This window comes from Podarcis cretensis (assembly GCF_951804945.1).
Source record: "Podarcis cretensis genome assembly, chromosome: 9".
Classification (NCBI taxonomy): domain Eukaryota; kingdom Metazoa; phylum Chordata; class Lepidosauria; order Squamata; family Lacertidae; genus Podarcis; species Podarcis cretensis.
The window spans coordinates 39,302,771-39,327,494 of record NC_137178.1 but is presented as its reverse complement, the minus strand read 5'-3'; the positions used below and the strand labels follow the sequence as shown (position 1 = coordinate 39,327,494).

The following is a 24,724-nucleotide window of genomic DNA, read 5'->3' as shown; positions in this document are numbered from 1 at the left end:
GATTGGCAGCCCCTGGCCTACTCATAAAACAGAATGTGATACTTGAGTGAATTAACTCAAGTATCACTTTAGACCACAGGTGAGGGATTATATGTCTGAAGATTCCCCAAAGTTGAAAGCTCCATTCTAATTGCATTATATTGTGGAATTGTATGACAGTACATGCTTTGCCTCCAAACAACTTATACACCTTTGCCTCCAAACAACTTATGCAGCAGTGCAGAGCTAAAGAAAGAAAGCACAACTGCATAAGAATATGTGACTATCTAAACTCTCAAAGTATTTATTTAGCTAAAATTATTTTCATAATATCACGGACCTAGATCAGCAAACCTCCTTTTAAGGTAGTTATCATTTCATGTGAATGCAATAATTCACTTTATTTTATTCATTCTAAATGAACATGGAACTGCCTTCAGTTGTTTCTTTGCTATTTTAAATATCCCAAGTGTATTGTTAATAGCTAAACAACTTCCTTATGAAAACTCTGAATTCCAGAGCAACCACCCACATCTATTTTGTTTCAGTGGCTTTTGATAATCTTCTTTTTCAGTTCCCAATACTTCCCGATGCTTCAAGATTCAGGGAGGTTTATATGCCATCTTTGAACACCACAAAATTGCTAACAGTGATTAAAGATATCAAGTAAATTAATATTTAGCAACATCATTATGACAAACTGACATGGGATACAAGATCTCAAGCCTGACATGCTATCGTAACTCCTAATAGACAGCCTGTGAAAACAGAGCCATACAGGTGGCAAGGATTTGACAGCAGCATATAATATAAAAGTGCTTTGCCATTCACATAATGTCTGGGGTAATGAAATGAATTCACTTGCTGGCTTCCTCTAGTTTTCTCTGCCAAAGAACACTGTGTTATCAGCACAGATGGAGCATGCATGGTTCTGGAGAGGAGCCTGTTGCAAACTAGCTTCTCTGAATATCAATGAATCCTTGAGAATCAGACCCATGCTGCTGTGAGGTGACAGGTCTGGGAGACTCAGAAAACTGAAATAATCCCAGTGGTCTCATCTGACTGCATGTATTGTCAAGCGCTCTGGACAAGAAGTCTGGAAATAACGCAGTTTTGACTGCTGTGGCGGGGTTAGATGATAGGCAGGTGAAGAATTTCATCTAAATACCCATACCTTGGGGAAGGTGATGAGGTACAGCCAGAATTGTGGGTTGGGATAAAGAGAAAGTTAAAACTTCACAAAAAATGGTACTAGGAGAAAACTTCTTACAGGATCACTACCAATCAAAATAATAAAGGATATTAACATATAAGGTGTGCACTTAATAGATGTGCAACAATATTCAGCTAGGAAATTTAATCTGAAATAATTCATTCATTTACTCTCAACTATAGTCAATCTTCTATCACGCCTTATATCACCTTTCCTCTGGATATGAAGCTACAAGCTCCTTTGATCTACTTTAAGAATTAGTTTATGTGCCATCTATGATTTCTCCAAAAGAGTATCCTAAACATATTAGGGACCAAGATTCTAGAAACCGAAATGCTATTCACTTTAATCCTTCCGTAAGTTTTTATCCAGTACAAATGGGCTGAGTATGGCATGGTAGAAGAGGATAGAAAAAGTGGATATAAAAATAAGAGGCATACCCATCAACAAATTCAGAAGTCTCTGGACCCTTGAACTCACCCCCACAACTCTGTACAGTCCTTGGTCATTTATACCTGGTGGGGATACAAAAGCATAACCCGAAGGCATTAGAAAGGTAAGCTTTGAAATGTCTCCTGAACAATCAATCTCAAAACTGCATTCATTATCATAACGTCTATAAAAAGGATGCAAGACACCTAGGAAAGATAAGGTAAGTGGGAAACATGCTTTAGACTTATTATATTTATTTACACAACTATTGAGAATTAATTTTTTCATCTGGAGTAAGAGGAATGCACACCTTAATTTAAAAGTCCTGAAAAGACACTGAGATTTCATTTCATGGATATGGTAAGTTGAGGGACTGTGGCAGCTTTGGAGTCTCTAAATAGGAACATCACTCATACACATGCATCACTGAAAACATTTTCATATGTTCAGCACCTTTCTCTCTGGATGGTCTAGGCTATAATGTACAGGTAATTTGTCCTCAGTTACAGCACACAGCAAAATAACCAATTCAGAGAAAGCTCCTAAGAACAAGACAGTGGTAAACAATTGGCAGGCTTTGGGTCAGATTTGGCTCACTGTTCACCAACTGCTAACACCACATTGTTTCTTGTAACATGGCTAAAGATATAACATACCAGCACTCTCTCTCAACACCTATTCCAAATCTGCCACCAGCTGAGTTGGAATTCTCACCCACAAACCAGGTGACAAAAGGAAAATGGGGGAAGATTCGAGAAGGAAAGAGAAGGATACCAGTAGCAAGGAAACAGGCATCTCTTAACTATAAAGTGCCTACTTTAACAGAAAATAGTAATTTCTGTGGGATTTGTCTTCCTGTCACTTCAGTACTAACAAAACTAGTGGCAAACCGACCACCCATATATGAATAAAAAGCCTGAGGCATGTGTAAATATTCATCTACAAGTACGTCTGATGCCTTCGTGAAAATTATTATGCAACACAAAGCCCAGAAGGATCTGACTGGAAGTACTTTTAACTATGTGGATACATTCTGAAGACAAAGTAGGATCAAACCACATTTTCCCCCATTAAACCTTGTTTTATCACTGATATGATTGGGTGTAGCAAAACCACAATAACCACTTTTCAATCAGTAGAAAATCAATCAATCAATCAATCTCTCTCACTCACTCTCTTTCTTCCTCTCACACACACACGATACTTTGTACAAGTACCTGTATAATTTACATCATCACATTCCATTTCCTAGTATATCCAGCATGAACTGCCCTAAGAACCAAGCAGGACTGAGTAATGGAACAATTGCAATTTCTATGCAGCAATTGTGAATAGCCTTCTCTGTAGTCCAGAGACGGAAACTGGAAATCTAGGCTATTTGTACTTTCGAGATGTTTTTTTACGTATTCTTGATCACTGTCAGACTCTGATTTTGTTAATCAATGTTACTTATGCAAAGATCTGAGCATCACCATCTAGGGGAATGGAGTTATCACAGTGCAGGGCAGTATCATACAAGCCCTACCATCTCCATTTCTAAGGCTGCATTTTATAGATGAACTCTTGAAACTGTTTGTCACTTGGTACACATATGCTCATCAACATACCTTTGTCAAATGCACCAAATCCACATAGCTATGACTTCCAAAGTAAAGTCTACAAGATGTCATACCCCAGAAACCTGGACAGAATTTTGGTTACATTGCTCTCCTTCCTCTTGCTTGCTCTCCTTCCTCTTAGTGCTATTAGCTTAATAAAACAGGCTGGCTTTTATAGGATCCCCAAGCCCATGACTGGCTCATGAGCCCTCAGTAGTGTGCATACAGCTCCTGTCATAAATCCAAGTGATAATGAAACCACAAAGCAGAACTTGAGATTTGATCACAATTTTGATGGCATTACACAGTGTAAATCAGGGGTGAGGGATCTTTGACTGTCCAGATGTTGCTGAACTACAACTCCCGCCAGCCCAGCAAGCATGGCCAATGGCCAGGAATGATGGGAGTTGTAGTTCAGCAATAGCATGTTACCCATGGGTTCTGCACGCCTGGTGTAAACAGTTAAAGGTAAAGGTAAAGGTACCCCTGCCCGTACGGGCCAGTCTTGACAGACTCTGGGGTTGTGCGCCCATCTCACTTAAGAGGCCAGGGGCCAGCGCTGTCCGGAGACACTTCCGGGTCACATGGCCACCGTGACATCGCTGCTCTGGCGAGCCAGAGCCGCACACGGAAACGCCGTTTACCTTCCCGCTGGTAAGCGGTCCCTATTTATCTACTTGCACCCAGAGGTGCTTTCGAACTGCTAGGTTGGCAGGCGCTGGGACCGAGCAGCGGGAGCGCACCCCGCCGCAGGGATTCGAACCGCCGACCTTTCGATCGGCAAGCCCTAGGCGCTGAGGCTTTAACCCACAGCGCCACCTGCGTCCCTTAAACTGTGTAAACAGTTAGGAAAGTGTAATTCTTCAACTAAGATCTCAAGGGCAGTTTAAAATTTAATAAAATAAAGGAGGGAAACCATGAGATAAAGGAAGATATTTCACTTTTTCATGTCATTTGCAACCCAAAACTTTTTTTAATGCATAAGGGAAAGTTAGCTGCTGATACAGAGCCTGCTATATCACTAGGTTTAATGCTACAAAACTGCACAGTAAGAATCTCAAAGAGCTGAAAACATTCTTGACAACCAATTCAGCTTATTGTTTGTGTACGTCTCAAAAGTTGCAGCTCTGATTGTGTATTGATTTTCTGAGTTGCTAACATTACAGACATTAAGAACAAAGTATACTGACTCAAGAAACTGGTGACTTCAGTGGATACCACAATAAGGATCCAGGCCAAGCCTCAAGAACCATATGAACATGCACTACTATAGAACCGTATCACAACAGTCATACTGAAAGCTCTAAATAGGTAACTATATAATTGGTTAGATGGCTGCCCCTCGACCATTAATTACAATAGGTAAGGCATAATAACAAATGATAAAAATTTTTTTGAAAAAATATACGATTTTGTTGTTGTTGCTTAGTTGTTTAGTCGTGTCCGACTCTTTGTGACCCATGGACCAGAGCATGCCACGCACTCCTGTCTTCCACTGCCTCCTGCAGTTTGGTCAGACTCATGTTTGTAGCTTCGAGAACACTGTCCAACCATCTCGTCCTCTGTTGTCCTCTTCTCCTTGTGCCCTCAATCTTTCCCAACATCAGGGTCTTTTCCAGGGAGTCTTCTCTTCTCATGAGGTGGCCAAAATATTGGAGCCTCAGCTTCAGGATCTGTCCTTCCAGTGAGCACTCAGGGCTGATTTCCTTCAGAATGGAGAGGTTTGATCTTCTTGCAGTCCATGGGACTCTCAAGAGTCTCCTCCAGCACCATAATTCAAAAGCATCAATTCTTCGGCGATCACCCTTCTTTATGGTCCAGCTCTCACTTCCATACATCAGTACTGGGAAAACCATAGCTTTAACTATACGGACCTTTGTCAGCAAGGTGATGTCTCTGCTTTTTAAGATGCTGTCTAGGTTTGTCATTGCTTTTCTCCCAAGAAGCAAGTGTATTTTAATTTTGTGACTGCTGTCACCATCTGCAGTGATCATGGAGCCCAAGAAATTAAAATCTCTCACTGCCTCCATTTCTTCCCCTTCCAGGAGGTGATGGAACCAGTGGCCATGATCTTTGTTTTTTTGATGTTGAGCTTCAGACCATATTTTGCGCTCTCCTCTTTCACCCTCATTAAAAGGTTCTTTAATTCTTCCTTATTACCTGGCACAATAATTTGGTACTGTCTGAAAACCCAATACATTTTCTAAGAGTATCTGATGGCAGCCATTAAATATCTTCCCTAATATGCTGAATATTAAAACCAAACACAGGAACAGATGAAGGAATTTCCCAACATATTTTTCTTTGACTATGGCAGCTGAAAAATCCACCAAAACTGCATGAAGGGCCATGTTAATTGGTGGGGTGGGGGGATTTTTAAACCCTTTCTTACCATACTATAGCCCAATAGAAATGGTCCCAAGATCATTGGCTGGTGGCATAGAAGGCAGGTGCACTACGTGTACATATCTTGTAGCAGCTGGGGGGGGGTGATTTCCATTGAGAAACAGTATGGGGGGATTAATCCCCACAAGCAGCACACTCCGAGTCAAATTCTGTCCCTTCCCACCCCCACCCCACTTACCTAAAGGAAAAGGCATTGGGAGAATCTATCATATCTATTCCAGCAATAAAAGAACCTTAATCACAAAGTAACATATTTTCAAAAAATTGGGGATGCTGTAAGAACCAATTGCTGACTTTATCTCAGCCAGAAATCTTAGTAGGAAACTTAGTATAAAAGACAGCACATTTTTTGTTCAGCTACTAGTAGCATTATTTGGAAACAGGGTATTTCTAACATTGAGAAAACAAATCCATGGCCATTGATGCAACTGTACAAGTCTCCTTGAAGGTTGTATAATACAGAGTAGGGTCAGTAGCACTCTTTTTTCCATCTTCAAGACCACACTTGCAACTTGTAGGAGTTATCACTTTCTTCTTTTTTAATCCAGTCTTTATGTATGATGAAAACCTCCACCTAATAAATTTCTGTTTCAGAGTGCTGTTAAATGTGACAATCCTTACCATTTATTTGGTGGACTCCGCTGTAAATTCTCCTCCCTAACAGATATGCTTGAGGTCTTTTATTATCTTGTATCTCCCAAGCACCACTGGCAACTTTGAGGCAAAAGGCTTACATATGAATATTCTAATATTTATTTAGAGGATCAAAAACAACATTCCACTGATACCACAGCAAACCTGTAGTATATTTAATTTTTTTAAAGAGCATTAGTTTGTGTCAGTAAAGTTAAATATACTACAAGCACATTTTGAAGATCAAAATGTTTATGTGACTGGCATCCACAGTACTCCTACAAAACTATTCTTTAAGGTTTTTATGATTCATTGCATAAAAGTTTACCTATCTGCTGGATAAATCACCTTTTTTCTACATCGGGAACTTTCCCCCCAGTTTCTCACCAATGACGCAGATATACATTTGCTACAGAAATACAAAGAACGACAGCTTACTGCTGCCCTCTATCTTCACAAAATGCATACTAGATGTTTTTCAGAGAAACTTAATGAATTCTAAAGGAGGAGGAAAAAATGTGCACCAAACATATAAAATATATAATGAATGTAGATACAGGTAAGACTGAGCTGCATAAACAGTGTCTTTTACCACTGCCACTATTCCCTACGTAAAAATATAACAGAAATCAGTATGGAATTCTTATGAAGCTATTCTGTGTTAGATGCTTAAGGGCAAGTGATAGTTGTGTCCTACAGATGTTAAGCCACATCACGCTATATACTAGATCAATGGTTACTGAAGCTCCCCCCGCCCCCTTGAAAATTGATCGGATAAGTTACTGGAAAATCGAAATAAGAGGAATTAAACTGTCTAACTATTCATGCCCTTATGGTATTTCAAAGGGTCAGAAGATACTGCAGCCTCGTGAAGGGAAGGTGATGAGATATACAGTGCATGTCAAAAAGTACAGTGAAATAAATGAATCTCACATTGATTCACTGGACCCCAAGTTAAGACTAGGTATCTGAAATATTTAATGCTGATCTCAAATTGACTTAATATTTTTTAATTATACCTGGCTCTTATAATTGAATTCAAGTTAATGCTTGCTTCTGCAGTTTAAGAGAAATGTTTAAGTAAGAAGGTCTGATCCACATAATCTAAAAAATGCAGGATTAACACTTAAAAATTATCCTGCTGTTGCCGAAAGAGCTGCCTGGTTAGGCTTGTCAACTCAATATTCCATTAGGTATGTAGAAATCCTATTTAGTCCTTCTATCCCATCTTCAAATGTAAATTGGTGGTGCATTGACAAGAGCTATGGCAAAGTAGAATGACAGTAAAGCCACATGAAATGTTAGTTTAACTAAGCCCAAAATAAATATTAAGTTTTCTGATGCATGATCCCAAGTAACAGAGACCACTATCTGCATCCCCTCCCACTGTATCCCCTCCCAGTGGATTTCAAGAGTGAATCTCCAGGTTGCAATCTGGCAACCATAATCAGAATATATGCAGACACAACCACACACACACACACACACACACATTATATTCCATCACAACAAAGCTGCTACATCTGGGAATAAAACCTTAGGTTTCTAAGTTTGGAGTCAGTGCATGGTTATTGTAAGGACTATTCCATGGTATATGTATAGTATGATCCATTAAGACAAATGCTGTAAAACTCACACCTATTCCCCCCAAAATGTATCGTCATTTGTCTTCTAGCACTGTTGCGCGGAAATGTCCTTTCCCTCTCGTAATACCGAAATCCCCATTAAAGCTCTGACGACCACTCTCTGCCTCTAAGCTCAACCAAAAAACCTTCATGAAACACAACCTTGAACTGAGTTTGTCATTACCTCTTGTTTCAACAGCACTTATGCATCTTCTCAGAATTGTGAAGCCAAGCTTATCCAACTGTGCACCTAGAAGGAGAAACAGTTTGAAAATATCTCAGGTCTATAGTACACTTCCCTTACAACAATATAAAGACTAACAATGGGAAGAAATGCAAAATTAAGCCTACTGAAACTTACAACTGTTGCTCCTTCAAAAGCAAGGTTATTTTTAACAAAATTACAACTGAAGACAAGTACTTACTTCCTTCTCTTTTTATGTTAGCCCTGTTCAAATTGAGAAACACCTGGCAAAGAGAGACAGAAAAAATATATGTACACTCAAATGCAGCTTTTTTGGGGGGAGGGGAGAAAAAATAATCAATATCTTCCCTGCAACAGGGGAAGTGGGCTGTTCCATCATAGCCAACAAAAGCTTATGGTGTATCAGTACTGAAAGTTAAGGATCAGACAACCCAGCACTTGTAGTCCATGCTGGCCTGATTCACATGTCAAATTAAACCAGTGGTTCTCAAACTTTCAGAATAAAATTTTGCTCACACGACACTTATTTCCCCCCCGATAAGAAATACATTGGAAAACAAAAAGAAACAACATCTAGCAGTGCTTAATTTAAAACATAGAACACAACTATTTTCTAATACGATCAAGAGTGTATAAAACAATGCAGCTACATAAGAAACATAAATCATTCCCAAAAATTTAATACTAATTGTCCTTGAAACTTTCTGACACAGTTGCCATCCTCTCCTGCCACTTCAGTGTGGCATGCCACACCCTTTAAGAACCACTGCATTAACCATAGTTTAAAAAAACAAGCAAACTATGGCTTAAGGTTACTGGAGCACACCACTGAGAAGTTCAAACTCCATTCCTTCCCCAGTCCTGCTGCTACTTCCTCACCAGGGAACAGGACAAAGTCTGGCTTGTTGTGATTCCAAACCTGGGCTCGTGGTTTGTTTGCAGAGAAACAAAGCACAAATCCAGGTTTGGACATCATGATCAGCCAGATTCTGTCTTGTCTGTGAATTCACATTAAACCACAGCTTCATTTTAACGTGATGTGCAAATCAGGTTGCCGTGACAATGCTCAACGTACATTAACAGCATAAAGAAACAGGAGGTTGGTCTATGTAGTAATATTTTGCCATCACAACAACAACAACAACAAAATAGTTTTCTTCTTACAGCTTCTTTTCCATCTAAGGCTTCGAACCACTGGTTTCTGTCCTCTTCTGAGAATGCTTGCATGGTAACAGGCATACCAGGTCTACCAAAGCACAAATGAAGGTAAATAATTAATTTTTTTTAATCTCTAATGAACATTAATAATCCTGCCCAAATTATTATCATAGGCACTCTACAAAATCAATATGGGCATGTTTGAAACCATCAAATATCCTTGAAGTTGGCATGTAATACAGTCCACTATAACCCTTACTTTAAAAGAAGTATTAAAGAGAAGATACAGTACTCAAACCAAAAAGGATGGGGGAACAGACAGGACAATAGATCATAAAATTGTTATGCAGTATTATTTCTAGTTGCATTAGTGTTAGGGTCTATGTGGATCAGGTTCACAAGAAAGAATCTACCTGTTTTACTTGTTTAAATTTAGTCCCAAAAGTGCTTAAGATCAAATGAGCAGCCTTTGATCACATTTTACACAAACTTATTCGAAATCCTGGACTTCATTTTTACGCTGCTACAACGAAAATAGGGTTGCCTTTACAGGCTATCTGGAAACAACTGTTAGTGCAAAATACTGCAACACAGTTGGTTATTAAGTAGGACTAGACATAGAACACAACTTTAGTTCTTAGAGAGTTACAGTAGGCTTCCTGGCCATTTTGGAATGCAATTCATAATTATGGTTCTGATCTTTAAACAGCTCAGGATCTGGTTACTTGAAGGACTGCCTCTTCCTGCATAAATGTAATCTGCACATTAAGATCAGACTTGTTGTGCCTTGCTCTTAGATCCTGCCCATGAACTGGATGGTGACTGCTTTAAGGGCCTCCTCTGTTGAAGCACCATTTTGGGTGTTGTTGTTTTCACTAGCCCAGGCCTTTTTCAGTGTTTGTTGTAGTGACATGGTTTTCTGCTGGCATTTTATTTTATGGCTGGGTGATGCAGCAACATGTTTTATTGTGATTTTATAGCTTTCTTGCTAAAGAGCAGCCTATAAACTTTCTAAATAAATATGTAAGTTGCTACAAGGTGAACCGGGTGAAAAGGTGAGCAGGCATCCAGGAGTGGCATGATTTAAACTTGTTTGGTGTTATGGTTCAAGTAAGTCTTTTTCACAGAGATTCCTCTCTCGGATTCACAAACCCAAAACACAAATACACAAAAACTGGAATAAATGAATTCAGCTGTCCTTTACTGTCATAAAACTGATATGTCTATTTAGGGAGTGGGGAGGCATTGAGGGCTTCATGCCAGCACTAAGTATGGTCAAAGCAAGTAGGTTGAACGTTTTGGCTCCCGAATGACCGAAAACTGGAAGTGACTGTTCCAGTTTTTGAATGTTCTTTTGGAAACCGAACGTCCAACGGGGCTTCAGCGGCTTCTGATTCTGCAGCCAATCAGAAGCTGCACTTTGGAAGTCGAATGGCTTTCCGGAACAGATTCTTTTTGACTTCCGAGGTATGACTGTATACCCAAAGTTGCCATAGGCACCTTGCGCTCACTGCTACACAAGACACATGTCTCTCTTGCTCACACAAAAACAAATATGCAGAAGGTGCCTCCCATCCCATTCCCTCAGCTTTGTCTTGTTCATGAACAGGGGTGATATCGTTATCTCCAGTCACACTGGGGTTTGCAGAGAGGTTGTAACCTCTTTGCCCAGCTCAGCATGAAAAATGGGAATCAACACCAGGTCATTAAAGAAAGAAATATGCTATCAAATTGCTGACAATCTTATGGACCGTGAAAAATTGCTTGGAGGCTAGAAATGCTCACAGGACAGCTATCATTTTTTCCTAGTTGGTAGCCATAACTTCCCTGTTTTACTTCTGTGCATTTGAAAAACTTGAGATTAATTGCATTATATGGGAACATAATATTAACATTTACCTGACCAACTTACCGATCTAGTGCTTCCATGTCAAAACAGAACCGCCTATCTATAGTATCAGTGTTCCTTTTGGTACAGTACTTAAGGAGAAGGACTTCCAGCTCACCCTGAAAACATTTCATTATATGAAACCTTTAATATAGGAGGCCTTATTAAAAATGTAAAGAAAAATCATAAATCAGGTAGCATGTGTTTATTTAATATTGCAATTTCTAGATTCTGATGTGCACAGAAATTTACTTATTCTTGTCATTCAGTTTCCTCATGTAAGTCTTCTTCAGTATTGACGACCTCTTGGACTCAAACATGCTTTACACACACACAAAATGCACTATCAGGTGAACCTCCAACTTGGGTTGTCTGTAGGTATATCACAGTTGGGTAACACTTTTTTAGACCAAGGGCTGCATTCTCTTTTTAGTGTTTTACCCAGGGGCAAATGCAAGTGTTGATGGGCCAATTAGAGTTGCAACCAGGCAAACACACTTGGGTACAGAATAGGACTGTCGAGGGGTATGGCCTGGAGACAGTTTTGAGGATCAGATAAAAGTCCTACCTAGAGGGCCACAATTGGCCCCCAGCCTGGGATCCCCTACCCTGAGCAGATGTGAGGGTGATCTAGCTGACACATCTGTCACCCTACCCTGAGCTATGGATGAGAGAGGGGCATCTTCAGAAGTTTCTTACAAGTACTGTAAGCCTTTGGAATACTAGGCACAGAAAGAAAGACTGTTGCTGTCAGAAGGCCATGGAGAGTCACATGGTTGTATCCAACAAAGTTGTTTCATTAATGAAAGGACTTATGCTCTCTTATGCATTCATAGATCTTTTCTGGGGATCCTCCTAATCCTTTAGAGCTGGCGTGGAGGGGGCATGAAGAGTGAAGAGGCAGGGAAAATTCTCTTATATAATTTTTGCAAGTTCACTGGATACAACCCATGGAGTTTGCATCTGGTCACAGTCTTAAGGTGGTACAAGGCACAAGGTAGTAGACATTCAAATGAGGCTCCACTAAGTGATATGCCAGGTGTGCTTGGTTTACGGTTTCAAATATGGGGGAAATCAATCACTGTATGTTCTTTCTTCCCAGCAGCCCTAAGTACAACCTGATGCCTGCAGACCCTGATTTGATTGTCTGCTACTCCTATCATTACCACACATGGTGTCTTAAGACTGTGACCAGATGCAGACTCCATAGCTTCACCAGAAGACAACTTTTTCCTTTCCCTCTACCCTGTTTACTATCTAGCCTGATGAAGAGTTCTGTAGAACTCAAAAGCTTTCAAAATATTTCATGATATTTTGGCTGGCCTATGAAAATATTGCCCTAATCTGAATTTTTGAATTTGTTGAAAGGTTCCAGATATTACAGACACAGAAAGCCTACAAAATAAAGTAAACATGAAGCTACTAAAAAACTTTTCAGATGAATGTACTTTTTTGCATTCCCCTAGCTAGTTATTCTCAAACTAAACTTTAATCCCTTTGGCATTAATGCAATATTGCAGATAAAATAAGAACATTTTGGGATAGCATCTCCTCTGCTCTTTACAACCCAACCCTAGAACTTTTCCAGAATTCTTATCATTTCATTATTATACCTTACTATACTTAAAACAAAAAATGTCAACTACACAGAGAAGATCTATAAAGCATGCCTTATCTCTCATACTCTCATTTAGATACAGGGCACAAAATACAATGAAATGTGAAATGTACTCACAATCTTTCCTCCTGACCTGTGCTCAAAGGGTATCATTGTAAACTTCTTAGTGTCCTTCTTGTACATGCAGTAATGTTTTACCCAGCTGGACCCAAATGGTGCAGGTCCTTCAACAAAACAGAAATGCTCAGCTTTAGAAGTATTTAAACATACATACTTTTTCCATTTACATACATTTCTGCTCTGAATCTATTTTACAAACTTTTGTACTGAAAAGATCTCTGCAAAATCTTACGAGTTATCCTTCACCCATCTGCTTTTAGAGAAGGGAATGAATAAAAACAAAGAACAATAGTGAGAAGTAAGAATAGGAGATCTGGAGAAATGTGGGCAGAGACTTATAAATGTGGGAGTGTTTCTAAAGGGATTGCAGTGGGCTGCAGTGGTAAAAAGGAAACACTCTGTGCGATCGTTTGGTTGGATCCCAAGGGTGCCCTTTCACATATGGAAGGCATCTTCCACTCCCAAAGGGCACTGTTATGTACTGAAGTTCTCACCCTGGGCCAGCAGGGGGATACTGTAGATAGTTCAGGTCCACATATGCAAATAAGGGATCAAAAGTGACGTTCAGTGATTGGATAGTTACAGAAAGTTGTTACAGTTACGTTGTACTGGCGCTCTATATAAACAGGCAGGCTGAACCCTTCAGTTCAGTTCTGTTCTGGCCTGTGAATAAACAAGAGCTGTTTGAAGAATCGCTGTGCCGTCTGATATGTTCACCCACAACTTAACAGGCACTGTTCTACATGTTACAATAAAGCATTGCATGCAAAAATGCATGAGCTGCAGAACTCAAGGAGCTCATTTTTTTGCTCACAGTTCTCTGGCTACCCATTGTTCTAAACCTAAAACTAACATTCATAATTTTCTTAAATACATTTCCTGTTGCACATTTGTGATTCCTATTTGCTTATTTATTTTTTAAAAAAACTTGCATTCAGCAATTTCATTTTTAAAAAATCACCGTGGTAGTATATACGGTTGGATCAGTACAATATGTTGTATGTGGGGCTACCTTTGAAAATGGTATGAAACTGCCAATGGTTCAAAACAAGGCAGCAAGTTTGCTACCAGGAACTGGACTGTATGATCATATTATACCCAAGCATTGTCACCTGCACTGATCTAACTATTTCAGTATTTGTTCAAAGTGCTCAACAGCAAAACTTATGGCAACTTCTTATAGTATATTACAGCTCTTAAATTACAAAGGACAAAGAGATAGCATGGAAAACCTACAGAATTAAAATAAGAAATGTGTGCACAAAACTATATTAACTTTACTCCTGACTGTTGTGGATCCTATAGGTGAACAGCTTGGGGGGGGGGGGAATCAGTAGTAACCTAAGGTAAAATCCCCAAATGCGAGCTAAGCATCAAAATGATTACTATAGTTATCACTTGTTATTTGCATGCTATCCTTCATCAGATGATCTCAGGGTGAATAAAGTAAATTATTATTTATTGATAAGTTACAGTCACCTGTAACACTAAAAGGTCTTCAACTGACTTACAATGTATTTAATATTTACCATATTTTATCTAATCCATATGTAAAATCACAGCACACTTTAAAAAGCAAAATTACAACAATTACTAAACACCAGAGATTTCCCTCCCAAAGCCCAGACATACTTATCAACTGACAGAAAACAAAAGGCAATTCCAAATCCTTTCCCCTGAGCATCAAATGTATGGTCACCCTGAGCAACCTTCACAATTAGTTTCCAAAACCTCCCATCACAAAAGTAAGCAAATATCTTACTTTTCTCCTGCACATAAAGGTAGCCTTCCTTTGCAAATTGGTTTGCTCTTTTATGCTCCAGGGGATTTCGCTTGATTTTGTTCATGAGATCTTCGACTTCTGATCTTGTCCCTTCAAAACGATTTCTTGTCTATATAAGAGAAGGTTTTAGAAAAGGTTTTAACAAGTGAAAATGGTAAACGGAGTATCCCTATTTAAAAAACCAAAAGAGCCAGGATGATTAACACGCCTCCTGGATGTCTGACATCCCTAAAAGCTAATTGAAGGTTTAAAATCAAAGCTACATAAAGCTTCAAGAAGAAAGTTTGGCAAAACAGCAGGTGGTGCCTAAAGACTCTGTTGGCTTGTTTCAAGGGGCAGGGGGAACAAATGATGGAATGATCAATAGCCCTTTCAGAAACTGATCCTCGTTGTTCATATAATATATGGTAGACCAGGCTTTCCTGGTCTTGGGTCCCCTAATGTTCGCCATCCCTGACCATTTAGGATGCGACGGCTGGGGCTGATAGGAGGTGGAATACAACAACATCTGGGGACCCACGGTTGAGAAAGGCAGTGTGCACAATTGGTAGCAGCTTTACCTACTACTAAGTCCCACTGGATCAAGCCCTTTATCCCAATAACATTATATTGGAATTTTGTTAAGTGCACACAGACATTTAGGGTTGGTAAAAACAAGTACAAACAAGTGGATTTATATTACATAAAGTTACGTTTTATTATAGTACATAATGAACGGATTGCCCTTGAAAAGGATGAAACCTATAGTTGTGGTTACTACCTTCAGCAAAGTCACCACAAACCATACAATACAGAGAACTGTCAAAAGTTCACATTTCAAATAATTCTGCATGCATGTTATAATTTCATCATAAGAACGGTGTTTCCAGCCACCCCACCTTTTGCACTTGGAAGCCCTGTAAGAAGCTTCTGCAGGAAGAGGAGACTGTGAGCAACATCATGGTAGGGTTGTTTCTAGGACTGAAGTGAAACAGTGACACTCCCTTGTTATTTTTGCTATTGGATGCTGCATGTTGTTTAAGTAATCTTGTTCTATTTATAGTGGCTTTTTGTATGTTATTATATTTTTGCGTTGCTATGTTATTATGAAATTATTACTGTGTTATTGTTTTGAAATGTTACTATGAAATTGTTTGTGTAGTGTTTGTTTGAAATGTATCATTCCTTCTTTGCTGTAAGTCACTTTGAGCATGATTTTTGGGGAGAAAAGCAGCATACAAATAAAATGAATGATTTTTTTTTTAAGTGTCTAAATGAGCAATTTTCATGTATACAGCATGTAAGTCAAGAGAAGAAATTATTTTTCACAAGTTCAGCATAAAATAGCTGAAAGAAACACTGAATCAGGTTACTGTACGGAGGCTTAACAAGTCATTCAGCCTTTTAGCCTGAAGATGGCATTGTATTCCCTAAAGCTTATTCGCCTCACTTTTCAGAAATAAAAAAATAAAAATAAAAAATAGCAATAGCATGGACAACTTGTGTGGAAGGACATTTAAACTAAATATAAAAAGCTTAAATTAAAAGAGTACCTTCACTTACATTCTGGATATTGATCTGCAGAGCCATTTTGTAGTGATTAAAATCTTTGGCAAGCTCATAACCCTGATGGTAGAAGGTGAACATTCCTTGAAAAAATGACAGGACCTGAAATACAAATAATAATAATTATTATTCCCAAATTCCTGGGAGTAAGTCCCAATGAATACAAGTTGAATAACTAATTATTAGTAGAATTCCACAGCATTGCACAGAGATATTTAAAATTAATGTCAAAATCCATACAGATATTCAATACTCATATTCAATACAACTAAATGTCCTGAGCAAGAAAAAACTCAAGAAGGAAACAGTACACAATAGTACAATTGTGGAAGACAGCCTCCTTAGCTTAAGCTGGTTTTTCCAAGCCTTAGCCCCCATCAAATACATACTAACTCACTTCTTTATGTTAATAGTTACACAACCAGCACTGTCCACAAAGCTGTGATAGTCACACAGAGATTGCAACAGTGAGAAATATTGCCAGATAGAAGCACCTTAAACATGACTATGTGAATCTGTGAAGGAGAACTTATTTGGCCACATATTGGATGTATCAGATCAGCATGCAAATGAAAAAGAAAATGAGCTACACTGATGTAGAGAAAGCATGTGCAGGGCCTTGCACTGTTTAACCAGATTTCGTGTTTTGCTCTCTGCTACACCCATTACACTTCACTACATCCTAAAATTTATTTCACAAAGAATATTTTACACCACAGTACTTACAGGTTCTACAAATTCAAATTTCTTTCGTTCTTGTATCTCTTGTAGCTTACACACATATTCAAGTGACAGTTCATAAAAATGTTTTCGGTTTACCTCCACTTGGTAGTCTGCCTGGATAAAAAACAATGAAACAGTGCTTTAAAGAGTCACACATCCTATTCAGACTGATGCAAACTATATTCTGCACAGACCACCACAATCCAACACAGTTGAGTGCATCTAAGTTAACTGCTCAGTGGACTTAAGCACACCTGATTATGACCCAAGTATTTCAAATGACAAAAAGGACAAACTTCTACACATGGCCCAGGATTCATTCCACAGTGTTCATTAGATTAGCCTGTGTATTGCAGTTTGAAGTGCTCATGCAGTTTAAAAACAAACAAACCCATATATGTAAACTAATAAGTGGATAGGTAAGCAGATAGGAAAATTATATTTATTTTCTCACTTAAGAGGGGAAACATCTTTGACAAGTTAATACAGGCATTACCTCCAATAACTGAGTTTCTTTCTTCTTAGCTGACATATTTAAATGCTTGTCTAGTAAACTGTAGTTCTTTTCTGTTTCTTTATCAAATTTCTTCTTTTCTTCCTGTAAGTATAATTTTAAAAGTACAAGCAAATTTAAACAGTGAAATATGACAACACATTTGCTTTTATTTTGTTATCCAACTATTTCATTATTTTAAGCAAAGCTAACCATTTATTTTTGCAACATGTCCATTGTTGTTTTTCACATCACAAATGTACAAATATGCTTATAGATGGAATACATGGTTACATGCAACTTGCATTTGCACAGGGAACGTATTCATTTTCGCTTTCTACATGGGAAACCTCTGCAATTTTGGCCAGTGCTGCTCTGCTTAAAATATGAAAAGCAAAAACAAAGTGTGTGCACCCTTCAACATTTCTGAACTCAATCTTGTAATCTTAAGTGCTACACTATCATTTATTAATTTATAAATCAAAAATGTGTAATTCTGTTCCAAGATCCTAAACATACAAGATAAGAGTATTTTTATTTATTTAATCCATTTTTTAAATGCCCGTCATCACTTAAGATCCTAGGATGGTTTATGATATATCTATTAAAATTCGTAAGTCAAACCACTATAGCAATGCATCAAGTAGACTTCATCAGTTACTGCTGGACTGTAGCCCTTTGGAGGTGCATGTGGTAAATTATTGTTGGGTTTCTCCAGCATTGTTTAAATAAATCAATTTTCCCAGTTGTTGAATTTGATTTTCCCAGTTGTTGAATTTAACAACTGGGAAAATTGATTTGTTTAAACAATGCTGGAGAAACCCAACAATGATGTACCACATGCACCTCCAAAGGGCTACAATTCAATAAATGCGATTCCACCACAGAGAAGACCCTATTCCATGTCACTGTCCAATAGATGACACCTATCAGCAGAAAAAAATTAAACATGTTTCGTTTCCTTTAATCAAGTAACAGTCTAACCTGCGGATCTCAGGGCCCAGACAAGCTGATACATAGATGAACTCCACAATGCAGCTTACGCTCATTATGTTCTAGTCACTTAATTAATGAAAACGAAACATGTTTAAATTAATTTGATTATTTAATAAAAACTGCGTGAATATGCAAGTGAACAAAACAATAGTTCAAAAGAAAAAAGGCCCTTCCAATTTTAGATGATGAACCCATTTCACGGCCTTTCAGAAGAGACATTCCCTCCTGTTTGGGAGAAAATGAGAAATGCCTCTTAAGAAGGCATCTTCTCCCTCATATATTTGTAGAAACTTACATGAAAAATATTTGAGGCTTTATTTAACTAGGGACACGTGTTTTAATCAAGCATACTCTTGCAGTGCAATCCTAAACATGTTTAGTCAAACATAAAAAACCCACTTTTTTCAATGGGGTTACACTGAGTAAGTGTGTTTAGGACTGCATTCTTGATTGACTAATCAGCTAAATGTTGGTTATAAGTGCTTTCTTCTGGGTTACATAAACCTAGAATAGTAGAATGGGGTCATTCATCTTAAATGCATTCAATACCTGTCTGAAACTAGAAGAACTGAAAATTAGTGTTGGTAGATTGGAAATGGGACGCAGGTGGCGCTGTGGGTTAAAGCCTCAGCGCCTAGGGCTTGCCGATCGAAAGGTCGGCGGTTCGAATCCCTGCGGCGGGGTGCGCTCCCGCTGCTCGGTCCCAGCGCCTGCCAACCTAGCAGTTCGAAAGCACCTCCGGGTGCAAGTAGATAAATAGGGACCGCTTACCAGCGGGAAGGTAAACGGCGTTTCCGTGTGCGGCTCTGGCTCGCCAGAGCAGCGATGTCACGCTGGCCACGTGACCCGGAAGTGTCTCCGGACAGCGCTGGCCCCTGGCCTCTTAAGTGAGATGGGCGCACAACCCCAGAGTCTGTCAAGACTGGCCCGTACGGGCAGGGGTACCTTTACCTTTACCTTTACCTTTAGATTGGAAATGGCCCGTGTTTCTATATGCTTTTGGTACATTTTTGCCCTTACTTCTTTATGAGCTAGGCCTGCAAAAGGATTGTTTTTTTAAACTCCCCAATCTGTTCAAAGTTAAATGTTCTCTAATTTTACCTACCAAACTAACACACACAAAATTTAACTACAAAGGCAAAAAGCTACCAACAAACCTTTACAGCTCCAAGTTGCTCTTTTCTGAATCTTTCCAGTGGTTTGATCAGCGTTTCAGTAACACTAAGGGCCTTCCAAGGAAGAAGAAAACCAAATATTAGTCTTACAAGCTTACACCGTGTACTTACAAATATTTCAGTTTGCAGAATTATTGTAGATCTGTTTCCATAATTTCAAAGCCGAAGTCAACCTTTCTCTCAGGCCAACAGCTACTTTGCCATTAGAAAAAAGCTCCAATTGTACGAGTACATTGTTTTATCAGTCATCAATATTTGTTAAAGGGGTTGGAAGAGGCTTGCCAGAGTACACACCTTCTGTGCCAAGGTCATTTTGGGTACTGGTGCATGAAGGTGGTGAATGCATGCACTAGACCCATATACACAACCAGGCTCATTTTCAGAATTCTGTTTTCCTTGTTTATAGAATCATAGAATTGTAGAATTGTAGAGTTGGAAAGGACCCTGAATATCATCTTGCCCAACCCTCTGCAATGCAGGAATCCTGCCCACAGCCATTCCTAGGTGGGCTTGAACAACCAACCTTCTGGTTAACAGCCACACACACTGACCCATTGCATCACAATGCACACAAACTACAGTATATGTACTACACCAGCAAAGTTTGAAAGTTAGCATGCATTTTAGTAGGGGATTTCTGCTTTCCTCCTTCAGCAGAAACTCCAGATACAAAGCAAGTTGCACGCTAGACAGATACAGAAAGTATTTAATGGAAACAAAAAGCCAATAATGTCCTTTAAAAAAAAACACTACAACTATATCATTTGAAATAATATTAACTTCTGTATTATCATACAGTCAGAAAATTATACTAAATTAATGACTGACATTTTAAAGTCTATAGGATGCAGGAAGTTGATAATACTCTATGCATACCCTTTAAGAGTGAATGAAAAGCCTAAACTTTGCTTTCATATGCTACAGTGGAAGAAGGATGTGTTCTTTGATGCCTAAATTATTAATACCTTCAGTATTTGTCCATATAAGAAAAAAGTACTGTTCTGGGCTCATTTCAGACTAGATATTAAGAACATGGTGTCTGTTCTAAAGGCATTCTTCGAAGAGTCTCCCACGACCCACATACTAACTACTCTGAGTTCCAGTCTGAAAGAACATTTTGCACTCATTCCATTGGCAAAGGAACAGCTGACCTTTAGTTGGTTAGCACATTTTTTTCTTTTTTAAAAAAGGGAACACATTTTTTTAAAATATATGATTTATTGTAGCAGAGGAAAACAAGCTTCTCAGATGCTGAAAAAATTATTTATTTACTTACTGCTTGAAATACACAGAACTATAGTAACTTATACATAGATAAAGCAATCTTTTAGAGCAGGACTTAAAAGTCTTATTCATTTTCATTTTCCCTTTTGTTGTTGTCAAAACATACCTAAAGCATTTTCAAGCGCCCCATCAAAATATAATCTTCTTTTTACTTCCACGTCTTCAGTTTAGACAGCTCCCATCCCTCTTTCCAATATAGCCTCACAAGACACGTCACATGTAAGTTCCTTAGTAGAAAGGACTGTGCAAAATTTGAGTTGGTCTGATCAAACTCAGGAAAGTTTCTCAACCTGACTGAGCTAAAGTTTAGGTATATGCCTTTATATTATTTCTATGAGGCCTTTCACCATCCCACATGACTGGTAACAGCCCCTTTCCTACATGCACCCACAAAAGCTAGGGGAAGTATCTTCTTCCCCATCTTTTTATGAAATAAGTCTCTAAAACGAGTCTGTAAAAGGTGTCAGCCTTTGAAGGCATTTACAGAGTTCTGCCTAAAGTATGATTGGTTTTCAGGGGTTGGAGAAGTATTTTCAAGATTCGTGCAATTTGCTTAGCTATTGAAATGAAAATAAGACTCAGCACAATCTTTATAAATTGGGGAAGGTACATTCTGAAATATACAAAAAAGCATGAATGAGCACAAGAGACTTGCCTGCTCTACCACCTTTACATGTGATGGCGGTTAACTGGATACAATGCTAAGTCATGATTTAGAATTAATAGCATGAACTTCAACAACCCTAAGACTTGCATGATCTTGCATGAGGAAAAAGGAGTTCAGATGCTTCCACTAGCATTTTAGATTAAATACAGTTTAATTTGTCATCTGAACCCTAAAACTGTGGCTAATCTTAACTACAGCGAGTTGAAACTAGACAGCTTCAAACCATGATTTCTAGTTAAGATTAAACACAATTGTGGAGAGAACACAACAAGCTGTGGTTAATCTAAACTGTAAACGAAAGCTTCCAAACTCATGCTCACAGCCATACCAAAAGAGGAGGGTTGTGTGCAAGTCCAATACTCCTTTTTCGTAATGCTAGGCTAGACATAGGCAATGTGGTACACTTCAGATGTTGTGGACTTCCATCAGCATTAGGCAACATAGCCTCTGATAAGAGATTATGGGAGTTGTGATCCAGAACATCTGAATAGTACCATGCTGCCTACCCCATGCTAAGACATGGTTCAGTGTTACATCAGAATGAACCCTGTAAGGAAGTACAAATATGTGTGATTAACAGAACACAGATTCAGAAGGGTAACGTATTTACAATTTTCATTGGTTGCAAATATATTCGGTTTCAAATAAATTATTTCTAGTAGCTGAAAGTAAAATGTTAAATTATTGACCATTGTCTGTTTGTCAAACATTGTCAAATAGGAATAGTGTTGTAAATGAGTTTATTATCGGACAAATGTTAGAACATTAGCAGTGGCAAAGTTTTTATCGGTGGTTGCAAGAACAAATAATCCCTATATTCTGAACAAAATGCTTGTTTAACCTGGAGGTAAGCTGTATGTATTGTGTATTGCTTTGTAATGATTTGTTGGGTCTCTGGACCGTAATAAAGATTGATGATTATTATCTAACGGAAGAAAATCTTCTGAAGTATTTTCACAGCTACAAAGAAAAAGGTTTCTCCAAATTGTAATTCTTATTTACGACTGCATTCCTTTAAGGGTATCACCAAATACACTTGTAATGCCTAACAAGCTGGACTTGTATTTTTGGACACCATCCAAAATATCCCCAAGTGACCAAAAGAAAAATCTCTCTCAATTTCAGCCTTGGGGAATTTAACCAAGTTACAGAAGAGTGTGTTTTTATCACAACTACCCAATAATAGCTTGTGGGAATTTTTCTAAAGCCCCATGTTTTCTTTCAAAAAATGACTCATTTATTTCACATCCCTATGGAAAAAAACAACATTAAGAAAAAAAGTAAATGGGCTACTGATAAAATGTTCCACATTCACTGATCTAAGAGAACAGGCAGGATGTCAACACTACAAGCACATATTTCCTAATCAGCAACCTGCTTTTGAATTTGTGAATATTATTGTAATGAGATCTTAAGGAAGGAAATGGGTCTTTTAAATTAAAAAAAATAGTCTATATTTTCATACATTTGCCTGAAGGGACTATGCTGAATAGGTCACTGAGTGCCTTTGCTGGCAAACAGGGAAAAGGGGGAGAGAAAAGAGAATGGGAACATGAAGAACTCATGATTTGAAACTGGCTTGTTTTGAAACTAACCAGAGTTTGCACGAGCCCTGGTTCAAACTATAGAAGCCAACATTAATGGAAAACAAAAGCTTCCAAGCTCCTTCTCCCAACTGCACAAGCCCAGAAGGAGGTTAGGCTCTGTCATACAGTGGTAAACCTCAGATGCCTGTGTCCTGTGAAGCCCACTAGTTGCCCTTGCACATCTGCAAGCAAATTTACTCTTCCACCACTGTCTTTCTACCAAATTTGCCCCACCGCTTTTTGCCACTTCTGACAAAAAAATCAAACATTTACTTTCCTTGCCATCTTTTCTTCGGTTTCTGCAGTGCACTGCAATGCTGAGCTCAGTATTGCTCTTGCTGCCCTAACCTTATTTCCAGTTTCTTCCTTCATACTTCTTTCGATCACAGATAACACTAAGCAGTTGTTCTTTTAAAGTTGCTTAGTTTTATTGTTATTTTAACTTTTTATAAGCTATTCTGGAAAGCTGTTGAAGGGTGGGCTATATATCAAAACAATTTTTATTGTTGTTAGCCACTTTGGGAATTCTATATGGCAAGACAGAAAATAAAGAAAGGGCTGCCATATGTTGAGGAACTCTACCAGCAAATTCCATTAACATACTTCTGTGCAGCTACTCAGAGTAAGACATATTTGTGGCATATACTTCAAGTTTTCAAAACATTTTGGCAGTAATAGTTTTAAGGCCAGTTTACACCACAAAACCAGGTGCTTTACAAGGCATTCTATGCACAGAATGTTGCACTGAAGAGGAATTTCTGTGAACAGATGCATTATGGCACAGAAAAATCAATAAAAATTCACTTCAGCCTACGGTGTCTTCAACAGATTGTAAAAAGAGAAGTCAGTGATGCAGCTAATCCCAAGACACTACATCACCTTTTTTTTTTAAGGTTGCAAGAAGAACGAGCTGTTAAAGAGTGGCCAGAGTTGGAGGAGTTCCTCTGGGAAGACTTTGTAATTTCGACTTTAAAAAAAAAAAAAAAAAAACCATCTGAGAGAGACTTTTATATAGCTTTGGCCTGGAACCAAATTTTGTGTGGTGCTATATATCCTAACATTCCATTAGTTTCAATGGAACATCTGTGGAATGTTGGCACTGCTACAATGTACAGTGAGCTGAAAACATAGACAAGATGAAATATAGTCTCATTTTATTCCATCTGCCAGCACTAAGGTGGCATACACACAAAAGTCAAAATATTTGCTATAGCACCCTGAAAGCAGAAACTCACAGCGAAAAAGGTAATGAAGAATTTCATTTTCTGCACTAATTCCTTCAACTTTCAAACTGAAAAAACTATGTCCTTTAATTCCAAAGAGTTGATGATCCTTTGCATGTGTGTTCATGCAATTTCCTCGTATGAAAGGTTTGAAGAACAGTGGAAAGTGCCATGAAAATGAGGAGTCCGGTAGATACAGTGACAGAAAACAAAAGCTAGAACCAAGTGTATTCTTAGTGTTCTGAAGAATTCAAGAGTTTGTGCCTGCTAAAAACAATTTCAAATGGAGTCTTCTACCACTGCCCTAAACAGAACACTTCAGTGATAAGAAACTGCTGTGTACCGAGTCAGACCACTAGCCCATCTAGCCCAAT

General features: G+C 38.5%; 1 protein-coding gene across 2 annotated transcripts in view; it reads right to left on the bottom strand.

Annotated features, from left to right (window-relative positions):
• Positions 1-24,724, bottom strand: part of ARHGAP10 (Rho GTPase activating protein 10) — a 101,636-nt gene that overhangs the window by 44,070 nt on the left and 32,842 nt on the right. For both annotated transcript variants that reach the window (XM_079990603.1, XM_079990604.1), the window contains exons 4-14: positions 19,573-19,644; positions 17,423-17,524; positions 16,930-17,040; positions 16,201-16,305; positions 14,638-14,767; positions 12,873-12,979; positions 11,162-11,256; positions 9,256-9,337; positions 8,312-8,354; positions 8,071-8,136; positions 1,633-1,707 (exon numbers count right to left, since the gene is read on the bottom strand). In XM_079990603.1, coding sequence (XP_079846729.1) covers positions 1,633-1,707; positions 8,071-8,136; positions 8,312-8,354; positions 9,256-9,337; positions 11,162-11,256; positions 12,873-12,979; positions 14,638-14,767; positions 16,201-16,305; positions 16,930-17,040; positions 17,423-17,524; positions 19,573-19,644 — 988 coding nt within the window. The remainder of the gene's footprint in view (positions 1-1,632; positions 1,708-8,070; positions 8,137-8,311; positions 8,355-9,255; positions 9,338-11,161; positions 11,257-12,872; positions 12,980-14,637; positions 14,768-16,200; positions 16,306-16,929; positions 17,041-17,422; positions 17,525-19,572; positions 19,645-24,724) is intronic.